Raw genomic sequence first — 22379 nt, forward strand, 5'->3', positions numbered from 1 at the left:
GGGGGGGCTTGGTGGGGGGTGGTGGTGGGGGGGGTTGGTAGGGGGTGGTGGTGGTGGGGGGGTTGGTGGGGGGGGAGGCTTGGTGGGGGGTGGTGGTGGTGGGGGGGTTGGTAGGGGGTGGTGGTGGTGGGGGGGTTGGTGGGGGGTGGTGGTGGTGGGGAGTGGTGGTGGTGGGGGGGTTGGTGGGGGGTGGTGGTGGGGGGTGGTGGGGGGTGGTGGAGGGTGGTGGGTGGTGGTGGGTGGTGGTTGGTGGGGGGTGGTGGTGGTGGGTGATGGGGGGTGGTGGGGGTAGTGTTGGTGGGGCTGGTTGGGTGGTGGGGGGGGGCTTGGTGGGGGGGTGTGTCGTTTTGGCGTGATCCGGATCCCATTGATAACCAGTACGATCCGGATCCTCACTCCTGCAAGGATCCGGATCCGCGGAGCGCTCCTGCCCCAGGTAACGGCGGCCCCCGTCTCCTCCACGACTCGCCGAAGGTTCCTGGCGCCCCGCGTCGTCTCCTCCTTCTCGGCAGCGCCGTGCAATCGTCGTCGGCTGCTGCTGCTGCGGCGTTCGTTGTGTGGGGCGAGGTGAGGGAGGGATGACGATGAGGAGGAGGATGAGGACGAGGCGCTCGCCTCGCACGGGGGAACATGGCGGCTGCGTCGACAGCGCGCTTCGTCTCTGCCCCCCCCCTCCTCCTCATCTCTCTCTTCTCTCTCTGCTAGCCTCCCTCTCTCTCTCCCCTCTCTCCTCAAGTCACGCCGTCGTACCGAGTTTTAACAACAATAACAACAACACCTCGTCGGGTTTGCGACGCGTTAGCCCAACGGTGCCCCTTCACTTTTAGCCCCCTAGGACGGCCGCCGTCGCTACGTGTGTCAAACACCATTGTTGGGGTTGACAGAACAACGATGATGACGACGACGACTGTAGTCGTGGTGGTGGTCGGGGGGAGGGGCGGTATTTTCTAATTTCTGTATTGTCAGAGGCCGCGCTAAAGCCCCCCCCCCCCGGGCTGTCAGTGGACCCCGCTGCGTTAGCAACCTCCTGCCCCCCCCCCTCCCCACCACAACACGCCACGTGTAGTGGGGGGCACCGTGGTTTTGTGTTGGATTCTTGGATTTTCTGTTTGCACATAGTCACATAGTCACTTTAAGATGTTGCTCGTTCATGTTGCAACCGATTCAAGAGCCGAATTGCTCACGGGGCTGAAACCTAAATTACTGTCCTGTAATTGTTGATGCTCCCAAGTCAATTGACTTTCTGCCATCAGCAACCCACCATTGCCCAGCGTGGTTAAGCCATTGTCAAACAATTCCCCATTGTCAAACAATTCCCCATTGGCCTGCGAGATGGGGAAGCCCCCATTTTTCAGTGGCTTGACCATGGTTTGGGAGGAGAAAATTAATCAAGAGGCATGCCTATTGGACTAAACATTCAAATCAATGAAACTGAAACCGTTAGCTAAGCGAGAGGTGGGTGGAATGCATCCCCACCTCGGATGGTGGAATGACGATTCGTGGTCGATGATTCGATGAGCTGGATTCGATTAGGCGGGATTTTTGTTTCTTAGGGCGAGCGGATGTTTTGGGGTTTGGTTTGCGTGCTTGTGGGATTGAGGGGAGTCGATTACTCGGGGTGGAAGCGATTAATCGGAGGTAATCGATAAATACATCGATTGGCCTCGATGCTTTAATCGAGAAGGGAAATTGGCCCTTGACATGGGGTCAACTTAAGCTGAGCGATTGGGGTTGAAAATGGCTGATCGATGGAAGTGATTAATCGAGGGATTCGTACATTAATCGTGGCAAAATTAGTTGGGCAGATATCAAGAACGGTGCAGTAGTTTGGTAAAGACATATAACTTCGAAAAATGGGCAAGACATTCGAGATGGCAGATAATCGAAAATGATCGATTGATCGTGGAGATGGAAAGTGGAGAGGGATTGTCTATGAGAGGAATTGTCTGGGATTAAGTGAAAATAATTGGCTAAGAGAATGCATTGATTGTGAAGGAGTTCAGTTATCACAGGAAGGGAGCAGTCGGCAAATAATCAAATAAGATTAATATGAGAACCCCTCTTGAGCAAATAACCCTAAATGCACCCAAATCGCGTCACATCTCGGAAGCTAAGCAAAGTTGAGCCTGGATAGTGCCTGGATGGGTGACCACAGTGCAAAAAACATGTTATAGATCGTTTAAGGGGCTACATGGTGGTCAGCAGAGGGCAGTGCGAAAACACAAATTATTGTACCGTACTTTTATGCTCCCAAGTCAAAACTTTCTGCCATCAGCAACCCACACTGCCCAGCGTGGTAAAGCCATTGTCAAACAATTCCCCATTGCCCTGCGAGTGGCTTGACCATGGTTTGGGAGGAGGAAATTACTCAAGAGGCATGCCTATTGGACTAAACATTGGTCAATGAGACTCAACTCGTAATTGAAATCGTTAACATGTCAAAGATGTATGCAGTCGTGTGCAATGTATTGTGGGGTTTTTTTATTGGCCAAGTTGCACCTCTCCGATGAGGCCCAATTTGGTTTCGACTCATTTGAGACGTTTGTATTATTGTCATCAGCAATTCACAACTGGCTGAAAGGCCTCGCATCGTCATCATCTCACATGGTCTTGCGATGCCACAAGTCATCTTGTTTGTGTGCATGAGTTGATCTAGCCACGCAGTCTATGCTGTGGCCTCTCTATCTGTCTGTCATGTATTCTTTGGCTGCCAGTCCATCAACGGTCTCGCCCATCTGCTATCATTCCCTCCAGCAGTGTATCCCACTCGAGACACGATATCTCTATTTTGCATTTATTCTCTGATTTTCATTTTTTTTTTCTACTCGGCATACATCCCAGCATACATTTATCCATGATTACTTGCATACGTTTTAGCTTTTGTTCCATGTTCACTATTGTTGTCCATGTTTCCGCTATAACATCATCACAAGACATCCCCCACTGATCGGCAATCTTAGTATGTTTGTCATTCCACCTTCAGCTGTGACATGTCACCCCACAATTAATGCTTTTCCCCCACAAGCTGTTCAGGCTTTAATAAGCAATCTTCACCCTCTGGGTTTGGTAATTTCATTAACACGGTAATTGTGTATTTTACATGTAGTCATGCCTTCTTTGAAGAAGAGACAAAAGCAAGGACAGTCCAAAGCAAAAGGTAAATGCTGGCATGCACATACACTGCTGTGCAAGTGTGTCAGTGTGCTCAGGATTGTGCCAACCCATAACCACTTGGTTTAAATAGTGCTGTGGCTGAAATATTACGTGTGTGTACACACACCTTTGGTGGACTGTAGTCGTAAATATTAAGTTCGTACGCCAACTCAAGTGTTCGCTTCTGGCAATCCAACAAGTGGAGCTCCCTTAGTTGTCAAGCTGCTGCAGACAGGAGGCTGGTGACCATCCTCATCCCCCTGGTCCAGCAGACAGCATCAGGATCAGTATTAGTGAAGAAAGAAGTGCTACACGATGCCCAAATTGTTACCGTTGGTGCTCCCGCATTACACAGGCAATTTTATCACGTGCAGGGTACCATGCACACTGCCACACTTGCGTTGCACTCACCGGCCGGCTATGCACATGTATGTAATTGTAGCTGAGGCTGAATGAAGCTTTTGAGCCAGACGTGGTGATGCACGCTATTATGTGATCCAGCGGTTTGGAGGCAAACCGTTATGGATCGTGCAGATTTATAAAACTCCCAAATCTGCTGGGATGCGAGGTGGGTTTGTGAACCCATCTGTGCAAACCTATGTTTTTTGCTTGTACTTATTAGTCTTCTCTGGATACTCCGATTACCTACAATCCAAAAAACACTAATTTTAAAGGTATTGGTCCAACATTCTCATGCATGATCCTCTTGAACAACTCAGGCTTTGCTGGATACGTTAATGCCATTTACCTGAATAAATTCTCTGCCTTCCATATACTTTTAATAGAGCAGGATTCTTCATCTATATGTTCCAGCTGGCTATGTAATAAGATTAGCATTTGCTGGTGGGACCACGTTACGTCATCTGTTATAACATCGAATGGGGTCCGGGGCATCATAACGTCTGCACATGTGACCACTAATCTTTATCCCTTATCTACAGCTGTCTCATTTCTGTTGTTTATATCTCTTTCGTCTCACTAATCTGTACCTATTTATGTCTCAGCGAGCCATATATCTCGGCGGTCCACACCTTGGTGGACCACTCCAAGAGCCTTCACAGGCCACCAGTTGAAGAACCCTGCAATTGAGGATCTGTAGTATATTTAATAAATGACTGCACAGCCTAGTCCATGGAGGTTACCTTCATGTAATTTTCATAAAATAGATCTGGAAAAGTTTTCAAGTAAAATGGCAGGAAATAAAGGGTACTAATAATTGAGGTCGTATACAGTCATATAGTGATTTGATGGTGTACGGTGTATTACATCCCAGATAAAGAATTTTGGATGGATGACCACCATGCATAAAACAGATGTTGTAGGCTACTGTAGGGCTATGTTGTCAACAAAAGACAGTGAAGCAAATCCATGATGTACTTTCTCACCGTCCATGCTTACTGCTATTTGCCAACCCACACAAGCATAATAAAGTATAACCAAATAACCAACATGACCTGCCACAAAATGCGGAAGCCCTCATCCACCAGTGTATTGATAAAAGGATTGTGCATGTACATTACCAATATTAATAATAACGCCTTGCTATTGTCGTCCCAGCCGATCGTGAAGCGACTGTGCCCCCATCTGACGGAACTGAGCCACTCGGGAGCATGGACCCCAAGGCTGCCGACGCGGTCCCCGACGCAGACACCGATGATGCCGCCAACACCGCATCCACCGCCAACGACGAGGTGGAAACCGTGGACAAGGAGGCGGGGCCAGAGGGAGAGGAGGCAGGGTCTGCCGCAAAGGGGGCAGTGTCTGGGGCCAAGGGAGTGCAAGCAGCGGGTGCGGGGAAAGATGACGGCAAGCAGAAGTGAGCGCGCCTCGCCGATGTTTGCCATCATTTGCATTTTCATTTTGTGCCGCTGCTGACGTTCTTTAAAAATGTACTGCACGGTGCGATTCCTTTGTACCCGAAGAGATTCATTGTCACAGGTCCAGGTGTTATTAAATTTTGTCTTCCTGAAATGAGAATTTGTAGCACGCAAAATAGAATGTTATGGTTAATTAACATTTCCGGCTATTTGGACTTTGAACAAAACTGTGTGCCGTGTGCGGCGCACACGAAGCCCATGGCTGGCGTTATCAGTCCCCTCCACATTGAGCCCAATATTGACAGGAAGCGCAGCAGAGGTGCTTTTGAATGCATGTGCTAGAACACACTGTAAACTCTACTGTAGACCCTTAATGCAAACGCTGCACAAAGTCAGTGAATACATGCGTGTTTAGTAACAATACATTTTAATCCAAGTGTTATCTCCTTTTGGTAATTACTATTGGTGGTCTCAAGCCGGTGTGAAAATTGAACTATTTTACTTATGGTTGATTTCATGAGAATTCTTCACACCAACTTGCACTGATGAGCCTGGTGAAATTATAGTAAGATAACCTCCACGACCACATGGCATGGGGAGGCCCTCATTCAGCAGTGGATTGACAATGGGCTGTTCACACATACACGAATGTCTGACCTGCAACTTATCCACGTGTTTCTGCTATAATGGCTGCGAAGATTTGGCTTGTAAAAATGGTGAGTTTGTCATCTATCTTGCGTGCAGGCGCCGCATCATTCCTTCCTGGGCCAGCCTCACGAACTCCCAGAATGCGTTGGTGCAACGCGGCACTTGCCGCGTTGCGTCCAACCGACCTAAGATGGCTGCCATCCTGACCGAGGCGCTGCAGGCACGAACACGCATACACGTACACACGGACAATTGCTCATAACGCGCACACAGTCGGCGCGTCCATAACATTAGCATAACATGCATGCATGCGAGCTTGGACTATACATACATTTAGAAAATAGGGTCACGGCAGTTGATTAAAAGAGATTCCTACCCTCGGAATATTCTCTATGCATCAAAGCTTGCACATAAGACACGATTTATCATGTGCCATTTTTGTCAATTACAATACAATTTGGATTTATGTAGCATCTAAATACGACCGCATCTCAGAATGTATGTACTTGTTTACTATAAGCTAATGGAATGAACGAGACAGAGCATACAACACGGCAATATGAATGACACCACAGTACAACCCAGTCAAAAAAATATATTAAAAATTTGAATCGCGACACCGATTTGTGACAAGTTCTCGCATGCGTGCTCATAGGCATGTAACGATTTGTCAATTTAAATACATTCCTACACTTGATGTATGCATTGAATAGTGTGTGTCTGAGAATTATTTATTTGCATTTTCTACATTTAATTAAAAGCATATGCTCATGTAATATTTAAACTCGTGGGACAGACAAGACTCCAAATGAGACTGGGAAAAGATAAACAATCCAAATAATATGGTAAAAACGGCACAAATTAGATTATTCAATCAAATCGCAACCTCGTATTGTGACAATTCATTCAATGTGTATGCATTACCTCTATGCATGGTCGCTGTATATACATGCCTTTGCTCTGTGTGTGTGTAATCAGGGTGTAGTTTGAGTGCGTGTGCATGGTACCTCCGCACATGGACTACACATGCAACCACTGCGTGTGCTTACGTGCGGATCTTTTGTGCACGTGGTTTTGTGTGGTGCGCGTCACGGCTGGTGGTCCTGGTCCATGCGGGGTGTGAGCAGGCTTGCGCGCAGCGCGGCGGGGCGTCCGTGGTGGCCCTCAGGAAGTACATCGTGGCCGAGTACCCGGGCCTTGGACTGCAGCGCCGTGGCTACCTCCTGAAGCAGGCGCTGAGCCGCGAGCGTGAGCGCGGACGCATCCGCCAGGTGGGGTGGGGCGGGGGTGCGGATAGCGTCAGGGAGTACGAGTACGTGTTTTTTATTTGACTAGGTAAGGCCCATTGAGCTATGTACTGTAGCTCTTAATCAGAAGTGGAAATGTGAAAGGGAAAGGGAGGTTGCGAGAGTGAAAGAGTGATGGGGATGAAATTGAGGATTCGGCAATGGGTGATTTCATGAGAATGAGTGAGTGTATATGGGAGTTCGATTCCCGCTCACGGCCAACACCAGTGAAGAATGTCTGAACCGATCCTGGGCCTCCCCTAGGTCGACTCGGCCTGAAATGAGTACCTCGTGTGGTGTGTATTCATCCCCACATAGGTTCTCGCTAACAGGACTTGCCCCAACATTCTGTTAAGGCTATAGGGGGGGTCTTTGTATATGTGTTTGTGTTGGTGGTGTATGCTTGTTTGTAGAAGGCAAGCTGGTGCGAAATGCTTGGACAGTGATTTCTGTTCATGTCCAGTGTGCTTATGTATGTTCATGTGCTTGTGTGTGTGTCTGTGTGCCTTCATGGAACGGTAGTGTAGCGGTTAGCATGCTGTCTACAAACCTGGCCACCCGGGTTCGTTTCCCGCTCACGGCAAACACCAGTGACAATTATCTGAACCGGTCCTGGGCCTCCCCTAGGTCGACTCAGCCTCAAATGAGTACCTGGTGCTATGTGTCAACATCGCCGCTAGGGAGACAAAGGCGGCCGGGCGTGGTGTTGGCCACCCACCCCCTCGTGTGCCGTGCTGGCCTTTATAGATGCTCGCTAACAGCACTTGCCCCTACAGTCTGTTAAGGCTATACGGGGATCTTTATCTTTGTGTGCCTTCATAGGCGCTCGCTAACAGCTCTTTCCTCAGCAACCTGTTAAGGCTATATGGGAGATCTTTGTCCTTGGGGGAGCAGTGCCATAGTAGTTGGTGAGCTGCACTGAACCTGGCGACTGGGCTCTGTTTCCTGGCGTTGGATAACATGAGTGGAAAACCAGTCCAGGGCTTCACCTAGAGCCACTCGGCTTTAAATAATTGCAGAGTGTGCGGTGTGTAAACAGTCCACGTAGGCTGTAAGGGGGAATTGTTGTGTATGTGTGTGACTTGTCATTTTTTGTTCCTTCCCCCCCCAGCTCACAGGCAAAGGGGCCTCTGGCAGGGTTGAGCTGTCCAAACCAAGTGCCCGTGCAAATGGAAAAACGGTAACGCACCAAGCAGCGCCCATCGCACACCCCCCCACCTCCAGCCACCAGTTTCACTCGGCCTTTATTAGAACCTCGTCGCGTGTACCAGAGGTCGCAAACGGGTTTTGATTCCTTACCCGTACCCGGCCGCACCAGGGTCGCAAATGGGAACCCGTACCCGGTCGGGTACGGGTACCCGTTCCCTACCCGTACCCTACCCGAAATGAGTGATAAACGGTTACTCACCAGTGACTCACGGCCTACCCGTACCCGGCCGCACCAGGTATCGGGTAGGGTACGGGTATCGGGTACCCGGTTGCGACCTCTGGCGTGTACCCAGGTGAGCGTACACGAGGGTTCGTGGTCCATCAAAAATTCCATCGATAGGTTGCACGACGCAACTGAGCGAGCTGACGAATTTATTTTAAATATGTAGCAGTGTGCAATCATTTGGAGAGATCTGAGAATGCACCGTGTATCTGGGTACATTGAGCACTCCTCATTGAACTTTAGTCAATGTATATTAACTGTTGCGATGAGATTAAAGATTAAATACGTGCGTGATGTTGTAATAGGTTTTTACCCTTTTATCTGGCAACAAAACTGACACCTTTATACAAGGGATCATGTTTGCAATAACCACAACACAAGCAGTCAAAATGCAAACAAAAAGAGACAACTCTGATAATGATATGCACTGTCCTTGAAATTGATTGGTCCACACTCGAGACAGCTTTTCTTAGAGCCTAGTCTCCACCAGTGGATTTCTTGCAACAGACAACGACTTGGTGTCTATAAACTTTGGGTGAAGGGAGTCACATTTCATTGCCCTAGCCATGAGAAGGACAGAACATCAGCCTATCCGCCTGTCTTGTAATGTACGCAACCGGCTGCAGTGGGGGATCGGAAACACCGAACCACGTGGCCTGTCTGGATCGTGGCTCCCCTTAGCAGTAGTCACATCGTTCTTCCATCAACATTTGTGTGTGTTCTCACAATGTGCGTGTGCATGCCTTTGCCTTGCTGCATTTATATACACATGTGCTCAGTGAGTGCATACCATTGATTCGGTGCAAAATTTTGTTTAGGAGCTTTTTTGCATCGTCCACCACAAAAGTACAAACTTAAAGGATTTCAAAGGACGTGTTGCTGCCGAGTGCATGTTTGTGTATGCATAGGTCTTGTATTTGGTGGTGTGCGTGCACTTGTGTGCGTGCAGTCGTTGGAGGTGTGAGCGCTGCTATTTGTGTGCAGTGGTTAACAATCTTCGACCCAGGTTTAATTTCTGGGCGTGGATAAAATAGGTGGCAAGTGGTATCATAAGCTGTCGTAGGCTTTACCCAGGCTGACTTGGCCTTTCATTGAGTACCTGGTGCAGTGTCTGAACATCAGCTCAGGGGAGACTAAAGGTAGCCGAGCATGGTGCTGACCACACCACTCTCTCTTGTTCCGTGGCGGTGTTCGTAGGTGCTGGCTAATAGCTCCAGCATAGCTGGAGCCGCACTGAGGAGTCCTAAGCAAGCTCAGGAAGTGCCAGGTTGCTTTTCCACTGCAGAATCTGAGCTGTTCCCCATGCAACGAACGAGTGAAGATGGTTTTCGATGACTCGACGACATTGTGTCCTCACAGTGTACGGACTGACAGACCTCACATGCAATAGACACGTCATTCGTTTCACCCCTGGCCCTGCTTTGCCCCCGAGCGAGATTCAGACATCTTGTGAGGCAGGCGTTATACAGTTTCGTTCCAGCTCGGCATGCCAAATAGCCGGTGTAAAACAACCCCTACCGTGAGGGCCCTGCGCTGGCTCGGCTTGGACTTGCTGGCGGAAGAGGCGTGTACGACTAAACAGCGGATCTTTTTGCATGTGTGTGTGCAATGGGGAGCGGTAGTGTAGCGGTTAGCGCACTGCGCTATGAACTCGACGACACGAGTTCGATTCCCACTCACGGCTAACACCATTGACGATTATCTGAACCGGTCCTGGGCCTCTCTAGGTCGACTTGACCTCAAATGAGTAACTGGTGCAGTGTGTGAACTTTGCAACTCGGGAGACAGAGGCGGCCGGGCGTGATGCTGGCCACCCCACCCCGTCATGTGCCGTGTCGGCCTTCATAAGTGCTCACTAACAGCATTTACCACAACAGTCTGTTAATAATAAAAAGGGGGCCTGTCCTGGCTCCTCCCCCCTCAACAAGTATATATACGGGGTCAGATCTCTTGGAATTTCTCATTTACTTGATACATCAAGCGTGCTGTGACGGTTCCACCTGAAGACGGAAGCTTGTGTTGCCTCCGAAACGTCGTGATTTTTATTTTATTAATTTAAATTTTTTACCTACGTAACTTTACCGAAAAAACCCAGAATATATAGTCTGTTAAGGCTTTACGGGGGATATTTGTCCTTGTGCAATCTCCAGGGTCCCCAGGCAGTCGTTCCTCCCACCAAGCTGGAGGATGCCCTGCCATTGGCGTTTACGCGCGTCTGCGTGCCCAAGGAGGCATCGGTTGCCTTTATCCGCAAGTACCTGCTGCAGCACTACCAGCACCTGCCCGTGGGTGACAGGTGAGCAAACTGGACTTATCCGCCTCCAGCACATGCCGCATCCAACTACTGCCGCGTTCACCCGTCCTCATTCAAACACAAATGACGTGTTTCCACAGTGCTCAGGTCTCTCTGCTGGGGAGAGATAAACATGCGTTGTGATCTTACAAATGACTCCCTGGGTTTTTCGCTTCTGCTCTTCGGGAGACTGCATTCTTGATTAGCGTCCTGTATTGCAACGGCTGAGGTGGAAGTTGATGTGCCAAGCCCACGCAATGCAATTTCTGAGCGGGCACTCTTCAAGTTAGGGAAAGCAGCATTAAATGGTTGCTCACCAAAGTTATTTGTGTGAATTGCATTGTGCATATGCAAACCTGCGTATACACACACATACATACATAGGTATGTGTGTGTATACATATGTTGAATGTGGGGGAATCGTGGTGTCAATAGTTCGAACACTGTAATCTGTGGTCCTGACCACTCGGGTGTGAAACCTGAACATGATTCACATTGTAATCAGCAACTGGCAACTCAACTTGGCCTGGGCCACCCATAGGTAAACTTGGCTTGAAATGAATTCCTGCTGCGGTGTAGTCTGCATGCTTGTGTGGTGCATCTTTTTGGTTGTGTCCAGAATTCCCTCATTTGTGTTCTGTGTATTCCTTAATAAGTGTTCCCTAACAGTACCGTTCCAGATAGCCTGGAAGGCTGGGTGGGTGGGGAATGATTGTGTTGTGTGTGTGTGTGCTTCTGTCTAGACCCACCATGCTGAAGCAAGCTCTACAGCGCTGCGTTGGGAAAGGGCAGCTGGAGCAAATCACAGGCAAAGGAGCTTCTGGGACATTCCAGGTTCCAGCCTGCACACAAACCACACCAATCTACACTATGGGAACCTCATTTGCCAGTAAAAATATGATAATTAGTTCTTTACCCTTCTATCTGGCAACAAAACTGACACCTTTTTACAAGGAGTCATGCTTGCATAGACCGCAATACCTGCAGTCATAATACAAACAAAAGAACATAACTCTGATAATGTGCACTGTCCTTGAAGTTGATTGGTCCACACCCGAGACAGCTTTCCTTAGAGCCTAGTCTCATATGGGTTGGACCAGATGACGCCAAAAGGCGCACAACTCAAGGACAATGCACCATCAGAGTATGAGAGCTCGGGGCAAGCATCTACACTATGGGAACCTCATTTGCCAGTAAAAATATGATAATTGGTTCTTTACCCTTCTATCTGGCAACAAAACTGACACCTTTTTACAAGGAGTCATGTTTGCATAGACCGCAATACCTGCAGTCATAATACAAACAAAAGAACATAACTCTGATAATGTGCACTGTCCTTGAAGTTGATTGGTCCACACCCGAGACAGCTTTCCTTAGAGCCTAGTCTCATATGGGTTGGACCAGATGACGCCAAAAGGCGCACAACTCAAGGACAATGCACCACCAGAGTATGAGAGCTCGGGGCAAGCATCTACACTATGGGAACCTCATTTGCCAGTAAAAATATGATAATTGGTTCTTTACCCTTCTATCTGGCAACAAAACTGACACCTTTTTACAAGGAGTCATGTTTGCATAGACCGCAATACCTGCAGTCATAATACAAACAAAAGAACATAACTCTGATAATGTGCACTGTCCTTGAAGTTGATTGGTCCACACCCGAGACAGCTTTCCTTAGAGCCTAGTCTCATATGGGTTGGACCAGATGACGCCAAAAGGCGCACAACTCAAGGACAATGCACCATCAGAGTATGAGAGCTCGGGGCAAGCATCTACACTATGGGAACCTCATTTGCCAGTAAAAATATGATAATTGGTTCTTTACCCTTCTATCTGGCAACAAAACTGACACCTTTTTACAAGGAGTCATGTTTGCATAGACCGCAATACCTGCAGTCATAATACAAACAAAAGAACATAACTCTGATAATGTGCACTGTCCTTGAAGTTGATTGGTCCACACCCGAGACAGCTTTCCTTAGAGCCTAGTCTCATATGGGTTGGACCAGATGACGCCAAAAGGCGCACAACTCAAGGACAATGCACCATCAGAGTATGAGAGCTCGGGGCAAGCATCTACACTATGGGAACCTCATTTGCCAGTAAAAATATGATAATTGGTTCTTTACCCTTCTATCTGGCAACAAAACTGACACCTTTTTACAAGGAGTCATGTTTGCATAGACCGCAATACCTGCAGTCATAATACAAACAAAAGAACATAACTCTGATAACCAATCAACTTCAAGGACAGTGCACATTATCAGAGTTATGTTCTTTTGTTTGTATTATGACTGCAGGTATTGCGGTCTATGCAAACATGACTCCTTGTAAAAAGGTGTCAGTTTTGTTGCCAGATAGAAGGGTAAAGAACCAATTATCATATTTTTACTGGCAAATGAGGTTCCCATAGTGTAGATGCTTGCCCCGAGCTCTCATACTCTGATGGTGCATTGTCCTTGAGTTGTGCGCCTTTTGGCGTCATCTGGTCCAACCCATATGAGACTAGGCTCTAAGGAAAGCTGTCTCGGGTGTGGACCAATCAACTTCAAGGACAGTGCACATTATCAGAGTTATGTTCTTTTGTTTGTATTATGACTGCAGGTATTGCGGTCTATGCAAACATGACTCCTTGTAAAAAGGTGTCAGTTTTGTTGCCAGATAGAAGGGTAAAGAACCAATTATCATATTTTTACTGGCAAATGAGGTTCCCATAGTGTAGATGCTTGCCCCGAGCTCTCATACTCTGATGGTGCATTGTCCTTGAGTTGTGCGCCTTTTGGCGTCATCTGGTCCAACCCATATGAGACTAGGCTCTAAGGAAAGCTGTCTCGGGTGTGGACCAATCAACTTCAAGGACAGTGCACATTATCAGAGTTATGTTCTTTTGTTTGTATTATGACTGCAGGTATTGCGGTCTATGCAAACATGACTCCTTGTAAAAAGGTGTCAGTTTTGTTGCCAGATAGAAGGGTAAAGAACCAATTATCAAACCACACCAAGTTACACACAACCAAGGACAATCATACACAACCGCGCACAATGATGCAACACCATGCACAGTCACACACAATCGTATGCAAAGACAAAAACCACAAAAGCAACCACACAAAGAAACAACTGCAAAGACAGATCCCCACTATAGCCTTAACAGACTGTTGGGGCAAGTGATGTTAGCGTGCACCTTTAAAGGACAGCATGGCCCACGAGGGGGTGAGTGGCCAGCACCACGCCCAGCCACCTTTGCCTCCCCAGTGGTGATGTTTATGTACCATACTAGGTACTCATTTTAGGCTGAGTCTACCTAGAAGGGAGCCGCAGTACTGGTTCAGATGATTGTCACTGCTGTTTGCCGTGAGCAGGAATCAAACTTGGGTCGCCGGGTTTGTAGCACAGCACACAAACCACTACACTACTGTTCCCCCAACACAACTGCACACAACCGCACACAATCACACACCAACAATTTCATTTTTGCAGGCTTTGAGAGCTTGGCTGCTTTAGAGAGGGATTTACCAATCACATTACAGGGGAGGGCTTTTCACGAGGTGGAGGACTTTCAAATCATTGTTCTTATTTATCGGAGACTAGCGGGAAGTACCCGGCGTTTCCCGGGCGAAAAAGACACACACACACATCGACTTCCACACACACACAGACATCGACCCACACACACAACTACATCGACTTCCACACACACACACACATATGGACTCAAACACACAGAATCTACTTACACACACAAGTGGAGTAACACACAGACATCGACTTTAGACACTCACACACATCGACTCACACGCACATACATAGTCACACACACATACATAGTCACACACATGGACCTACACACACACATGGACTTACACAAACACACATATCGACTAACACACACATGGACTCACACACACACATATCGACGTACACACACACACATCGACTGACACACACACATCGACTTACAAACGCACATGGACTCGCGCAGACACACATTTCGATGTACACACATATCGACTGACACATGGGCCCACACACACACATACACATCGACTTAAACTGTGATGAATTAAATTCAGACTATTACACAAACACCTGCACACATAAACAATCTTGTGCGACATGCGTGTTGTTTTTCTGCCTTGCCCAAGCTTGGGAATTGGTGTACATGTGCAATTTTAACTTATTTACTTGTATTTATTTTTTGTAATTTGCTTACAGTTACCTATACTTTGCACTCTTATCGTTGTTTTATATTGTTTGTTGTAACTTTGTCCTGCCCCTACTGGACATCTGTAAAAAAGAAAAGAGCTTCATAGCTCATCAGATTTCTCCAGGATATCAGAATAACTGCATACTGCAAATTGTCAGACATACAAAATACTAAATCACACAGTCATATACACACACTTGCCTCTATTCACACGCTTAACGTTACACTCAAGCAGTAACACAGTCACACGTGCAGACACAGATGCAGCTGCTGACGTTGGAGATAAATACACGCAGTGAGCACCTGCTAAGTCATTCTCCACTGACCTGTCCGTGGCATTTTCGCCTCGAATGCACATCTCTGGAAGGATGCCAAATTCCTGAGTTCAAACGTTGGAGAGTCCATACTGCATTTATGATGTTCGCTACAAAGCGGTACATTTCGTTGAACAGCTATACCCCAGGCCCTTACTGACACCAGAGGGAGGGATGCGCTGGGAGTACAACTGGTGCTGCCCCCCATCTTAGTCCTTCTTACTATCAAGGAGATCTGTGAAAAAGGGCTTTATAGCTCATCGGATTTCTCCAGGTTAAATAAAGATTCTGATCTCCCCCACCTCCCACGTCTGTCCCCCTCTCTCACTCCGCACCGCCCCCAGCTTTCCCCCAGGTCTCCGTTTCCACGGCAGCCACTGGAGCGCGCCATTTCAACGGCGATTGTGGCGATGAATGAGCCCAAAACGGCGTCCGCCACGGCACTACGCAAGCACTTCGCTGCGGATGGCGTCAAGGGTAAGGCTGCGTGGGCGTTGCGACGAACAAAAAAAAAAGATTGCAGATGTGGCCCCGGTTGTCACAGAGGGTTAAATGTTGTCAAGAGCACCGAGCCGGCAACGCTGCTATCCTAGTTTTGAATTCAGGTGTCAGCCTCCTATCGTCATTGAACTAACTTCGCAAGTGTCGTGAGTTGGTTGTTTTAAGCCTAGTCACTAATGACTCTCAAAGACAATAATCCCCCGTATAGCCTTAACAGACTTTTGGGGAAAGTGCTGTTAGCAAACACCTATGAAGGCCGGTACGGCACACGAGGGGATAGGTGGCCAACACCACGCCCGGCCGTCTTCATCTTCCCAGTGGCGATGTTTACACACCGCACCAGGTACTCATTTGAGGCTGAGTCGACTTCGGGGAGGCCCAGGACCAGTTCTGATAATTGTCACTGGTGTTGACATGAGCGGGAATTGGACTCGGGTCGCCGGGTTCGTCGTGCAGCATCCTAACTTCTACCCTACCACTCTCCATACCAATGACTGTACACACACAAATATTGTGTTATTATTTCAGCCAGATGCTTCTTGGTCTTACAATTAAAATGTTTGATTTGATTGGCATGTGACAAGCGCTTTGCTGTACATGTATACGGCTAGGTTGGATAAAGAAGAGGCCTATTGAAGAGATCACAGAAGCAGTTCTGACGTAATCTTCTGGGAAGAAAAAATCCAACTTATATTAAAAACATTAACAACCACGTGAATAAAAACATTCTGGAGTTGGAATGGAACTGCATTGCTGCAAACATTGGAGCTTTACCTGGTAATATAAAAAATAGTTGAGTTTAGAATGTTCCTTCTTCCACTCTCATTTGAGCTTGGAAAACTGTAAAGCATGAAATAGCAATGTACTTTTGAGTTACTTCCTATCCAATTAATTGATTGACCTTAATTATTGGAGATCTGGTCTTGTGAAAAATATGGTGAGTTGTGGGAATTGAACTCTGTGACCAGTGGATATCTACCTGCAATGAGCATGAATTTCAGACTGTGCTATTCTGTATTTCTGAAAACACAAAGACTAAACCAACTTAAATTGTGCCTTTTTCCTCTGAAGTGTGTTTTAAAAGTTGTATTCAAATTTCCATTGTATGTTTAATAATAATACTTCAGTGGAGATTAAAGTGGAAAAGTATTAGCTATATGAAACATAAACATTGTTAAAAATGTTACTTTAAACTTTCGTGACTGCAGGAATTATTTTAATTTATTTTTTATAAAATATAAATTAAATAATAAACAACAACAAAATTCTGATGTAGACTGTAGCCTGGTTGTTAATTGGAGTGAGTGTACTAGCAGTCTATAATGTAGACTGTAGCAATGGTTATTAAGCTGGGTGAGTGTACTGGCAGTCTATAATGTGTATTTTGTGTGAATCTCTTGTACTGTCTTAATGGCAGTGATTCTTGCACAAAACTACGTCACAAAACACCTCACTTCATGCCACTGTAGCACTGCATTTAACTCCCCTTCAATTAGTTTAAAATCACTGCCTTGATACTTTATTTTCTTCTGCTTTCGCTCGCTGGGGTTGAAATCAATTTGAATTCAATGCAATGTCTGGAAAATCAGAGAAATATTTATATTTTATCATAATTTAGAAGCAAAAATTTGACTTTCCTTTTGTTTCAGGTGCTAAAGAAATAAATAAAGACACCAAATACACTTTGTTGCTGCGTATAATTATTTATTTGATTAACTTTCAATAAAGAAACGTCTAATTTAAAGCGAATTTGCGTAAATAAATGTCTTGCTTATGATAGTAATGGGGGGGGGGGGGCGCTTTTGCAGTGACGTCACGTATGGATGTAGCAATGTGCTGCGTATATTAATTTTTTACCGTCACTTTCTGTAAAGAAACATGATATTCGAAGCGACTTTGCGAAAAAAAAATCTTTCCGCTCGACCTTCCGCGTGAGTGAAAAAAATTTACCCGTAAAACAAAGTTTTTCACTATAAATCCTTTATATGCGTGGCATCGGGGCGGCGAGAGTCCTCTCGTCCTCTGACTTGAGATGGCTGCCACCTATGGGTCAGATGATTGTCTGGCAGCATTAAACAATTGGTAATTAAACATTTAAAAAAATTTCCCTAAACAGTGTAAAATTTTGGAAATTTGTTTTCACGAAAATGCATTGTCACGCACAACGAGTCTGTGTGCAAAATGTCAGCTCCATTGGATCACGGGAAGTGGGTTAAAAAACGACCGAAAGATTTGCACGGTCCTAAGCAAGCAAGCGAACTTAGTATAAAGAATTTAAAAATCCACCTGCGCGTGATTATTTTATTATTAATGACGGGGGGGGGATCGGGGGGGTGCGGCATGTGGAGTGACGTCACACACGTTACACATTTCTGGGCTATTGTAGTAATGGGCAACATCACTGAAAAAAATAGCTTCATAGCTCATTAGATTAATCCATTATCAATAAAGAGTCTGATGAGTAGCAAACATCTGCACTAGTGTTAGGTCTCCCTGAGGATGACTCGGCGTTGAATGAGTACTTGGTGAGGTGTGGAAATATTGGGACTTGGAAGACGAAGGTGGTCGGGCATAGTTTTGGCCACACCAGCCCCTCGTGTGCCAAGTCGGCCTTCATGGAGGTGCTTGCCAGAAGCACTTACTCCAACAGTATGTATGACTTAGTTGTTTTAAGCCTAATCACTCATTACAGTCAAAGGCAAAGATCCCCCGTATAGCCTTCACAGAACTGTGGGGGCAAGTGTTGTTGGCGAGCACTTATGAAGGCCGGTACGGCATACGAGGGGGTAAAACCTATTCTTATTTTCATCGTATGTATGGCCACTTGAGGAATCTTTATCTTTGTTTTTTGATTGATGTTTTTTTTTGTGCGTGTGTACTTATGTTTGTGTACAGCCCACGTGCTGAAGCGCGTGCTGCATAAGTGCGTGCGTAACGGCTGGATCGATCAGATCTCGGGTCACGGTTTCAGTGGAACCTACCGCCTCGCATTTCCGTACTACCCCAGGTGCCCCACACACCTTTACCCTGTGCCTCACACAACCACACGATGCATGCACACACCCACATCGTACATACACAACTACACTGCATCCACACACCCACATCCCACACCTTACACAACCACACAGTGCCTCCACACACCCACATCCCACACCATAAACAACCGCAAAGTGTATCCACACACCCACATCCCACACCTTACACAACCACAGTCCATCCACGCACCTAAACCCCACACCTTACATACACAACACACAATATCATATACACCGCGTATCTGCACGTATCTGCACGTACCCACATGCTCACACCTCATACGCACACTCGCGCAGCACCTCAAACACACACACGTCACACTTCGTACTTCCACTCACGGTGCACCCACACTCTAACCCTGTACCTGTGCATCTCTGCAGCCCCCTGATTCTCTTCCCAGAGGACAAGGATATGCTGGAGGGCCGAGCCGGCCGAGACACCGATGACGACATGGAAGATGTCAACGAGGATGAAGAGGAGGAAGAGCACGATGAGGAGGACGACGACGATGATGATGACGAGGAGTCTGAGAGCGACTACTCTGAGCCAAGGCATGCTCGGGCACGCAAGAGGTGCGACGGCTCATCCCCTGTCCTGCACCTGCTGTCGTAACAGTATCATCAGCACAATAATTATCTTAACAGTGGGATTAGCAAACCAGCGCTCAGCCTGTTATATTAACAAGACCTTTAGCACTAACATTAAGGTTGGTGTAGCAACCAAAGGACGAATACACTCGCCTTCAAGGCTGCTGTCATAACAATAGCTTTAGCACCACAATCATTCATCGCGTGTAGTCGGCGAAGGACTGTTGCGGCATTCACCCGTGTCCTCGGTGATTTGTCTGATCCACGGATCGGGGTGGGGGGGTGGCGACCACGGGGAGCGGCACCATTCCTTTGAGGGTTGCAATCCACTTGGAACTTCAACCGCCAACTGAAGTGCGCAATCTGTTGGAGTTTGCGCATCAAGAGTACTCACAGCCCTGACCTTGTACCTGTGCCCCCAGACCTCGCTTGGTGCTCGCCAAGAAGACCCCGCGTCGGTCCTCTGCCTCGTCGGGCCGCGCCGCCCACAGTCGCAAGCGCAGCACGGCCGCCAAGGCCCGCGCGCCGGCCAAGCGCGGAGCACGCGCAAGCCGCTCCGCCGCTGCCCCGCCAGCTGTCGTCGCGGCAGCCCCCGCCAAGCAGGCGGCGTCGCGAGGCAAGGCTGCCCCTGCCTCGCGGCAAAAACGCGGCGGCCGCGCATCTCGCAGCTCCGTCGCCGTGCTGGCGCCCCCCCCCGTCGTCGTCGTCGCTGCTAAGACTCCGACCAGGTTCAAAGTCGCTTCGGCGAAGGTTCCGGCCAAAGCCGCAGAGCCCAAGGCTGAAGCCGTCGCCAAGAGCGACGCGACGCCCAAAACCGCCGGCAAAAAGCAGGCGGCAGGTTCTGGGGTCGCTAAGGCGAGCAAGAAAGGATCTCCGGCCGCGCGCAAGGCCGCGCGCAAGGCCACCGCCGTGAAGGGTGTTGTTGCGGCATCGCCCGCACGAAAGATGAGGCCCAGACGGCACTAGGCCTGTACGACGGCGCAGGCCCTAGTTAGGAAAAGCCTTGAGGTGTCTTTGATACAGTTTTTTGTTCTTCTTTAACGTTTGTTTATTGGGCCTTCATGAGTGATATTAACATGTCCGGTCTCGTTGCGTGGGTGTCGACGCTAGTTTAGCGGCACAACGATGGTATTTTAAGTTTTCTTATTTTTTGAGCCCGGCGTGCTTTACGACGTACACCGTGGCTCGCCGACGATTGAAGGTGCTCTGCGTGCGCGCGTGTGTGCACGCGCGTGGATCTCGCGCGCGTGCACATATTTGTTAGGATTCCTCGTGAGTGCCTGGTTTGGGCTCCCGGAGCTTCGTGGGATTTTGTGCCGATCCAGGCCTCTAGTCGTAGCCACACCACGACGAGTAATCGAGTAGTAACACAATTTTAATCATGTATATGTAGTTGAGATGTCCTTTTCCCTGAGGCTGTGTGAATTCCTATTAGTTACCAGTGCCCCATCTTTTTAATGCACTCCCTCTCTCTAACCCCTTTTTATTTGTCACAGTATACAGTCGTTAATCTTCCAGGCAAATTTAGTTTGCCTTCCGCCGGCAGACATTGGCCCACTTGTCCCAATAGTGACGCAAACATTTTTTTTAATGTTCATTCTAAAGTCGGTGGACAACATAATGTCCCCTCTAAAAAGACATGCATTCACCCCTGACATTAACAGTGAATGTATTGTCAGCAAGGCAGTGTTAGAGATTGATATTGGTAGAACACATTGCCAGACAAATCACTGCTAATTCCTGGTCTCTTGTGTAATAAAGGACTATGATTGAAGGGGATCCTATATAAAATAGTTTTGTGTAATTTTATGCTGCCACCCCTCTAGCCTCTGCTGATTATAGGAGTTCTGGAATTACTTTTTATTCTCTCTGTTACATGACTCCTATAACAATACAAATTGTGATATCGCAATCGGTGATGAACATACAAAATACGTAGATTCTTGCATCGCATTTATTTGTTAACCTAACATGCCAACGTTGATCCCTTTTCATAAGGTGGGTGAACATGGAAGAGTACACAAACATCTGGAGAAATATTTAGTAACAGAACTCTGGAGAGTTTGGTGTTCATGGCCAGGGTTGTGGCTCCCTCAAGTTAATCGTGGCACTCGGTCTAATGGTTTAGTTCAAATCCCACCACCCTTCTATTACCACCGCATTGTGCGTGTCCTGTGCAAAGCAGATGCTAAACATACTCTTAGTTCTTTCGGTAAAGTCACGTAGGTAAAAAATGAAATTAATAAAAATAAAACAATAAAAATCACGACGTTTCGGAGGCAACACAAGTCTCCGTCATCAGGTGGGACCGTCACAGCCAGATTTGCTGCATCAAGTGAGGCAAGGATTCAAGATGTAATCCCTTAAATGCAAGTTGAGGGGGGAGGAGAGGGGGGGGCTCATCAGAATGTGGAAGCCAATGAATGGAACGTATCGGGAGGGAGGGGGGCGGGGCTAAAAGAAGGCACGAAGTGCTACGTAGAACGTATCGGGAGGGGGAGGGGGGCGGGGCTAAAAGAAGGCACGAAGTGGTACACGAGAGTCGGCGATGTGGACGTTTTATTTTTATTAATTTAAATTTTTTACCTACGTGACTTTACCGAAAGAACTAAGAGTATGAATCCTTGCAGTCACGAAAGCTTCAAATCTAGAAGATGCTAAACACTCTGTCACCATCTGCCGTGCAAGGCCATCATATGCAGGCCCCCCCACAAGCAGAATTTTCTCAATGTGAAAATGTCAATCTGTTTGATAGTTTAGTTTTTAAAAGTAATCATTTTCAGTTACAATGCTTATACATTTTGTATACTCTTGTTATTTTAAGTATGTATTGCTATTAATAATACAGCTAGCATTTTGTTGTAAGCTTCACCTAGAGAAGTGTTGTAGAAGCTTTCTTGCCAGCAAGGCAGAAGAACGGTATCGATAAGGAATGTCTTATACCACCCTTGCTGCGTTACGGTGTACGATTTTATTGTGCGTGTGTAGACAATGACTTAGTTTTGGCATTGACAACATGGCTGACAGGTTCAAATGTGTTCACACAGACAACGAAATGGTTGAAAGTTAAATACGAACATCACAGTCGTGATTTTGTGT

The 22379-nt window shown here is 47.3% G+C and overlaps 1 protein-coding gene across 4 annotated transcripts; it reads left to right on the plus strand.

Annotated features, from left to right (window-relative positions):
• Positions 1 to 338: 338 nt before the first annotated feature.
• HP1BP3 (heterochromatin protein 1 binding protein 3) lies at positions 339 to 21663 on the plus strand. Of its 4 annotated transcripts, none has more exons than XM_078857759.1 (12): positions 339 to 436; positions 3107 to 3157; positions 4711 to 4969; positions 5715 to 5838; positions 6746 to 6889; positions 8016 to 8084; positions 10487 to 10632; positions 11373 to 11463; positions 15498 to 15630; positions 18550 to 18661; positions 19074 to 19265; positions 19703 to 21662. In XM_078857759.1, the coding sequence occupies exons 2-12, from the start codon at positions 3109 to 3111 to the stop codon at positions 20244 to 20246; spliced, it is 1863 nt and encodes a 620-aa protein (XP_078713885.1). In that variant the 5' UTR covers positions 339 to 436; positions 3107 to 3108; the 3' UTR covers positions 20247 to 21662. The 4 variants fall into 4 exon arrangements, with proteins under 4 accessions (XP_078713885.1, XP_078713888.1, XP_078713887.1 ...); XM_078857758.1 differs by lacking the exon at positions 339 to 436 and adding an exon at positions 443 to 567; XM_078857762.1 differs by lacking the exon at positions 3107 to 3157 and having other exon boundaries at positions 19703 to 21663.
• Positions 21664 to 22379: the final 716 nt, after the last annotated feature.

Source organism: Lampetra fluviatilis, chromosome 6, assembly GCF_964198595.1.
Source record: "Lampetra fluviatilis chromosome 6, kcLamFluv1.1, whole genome shotgun sequence".
Taxonomy (NCBI): domain Eukaryota; kingdom Metazoa; phylum Chordata; class Hyperoartia; order Petromyzontiformes; family Petromyzontidae; genus Lampetra; species Lampetra fluviatilis.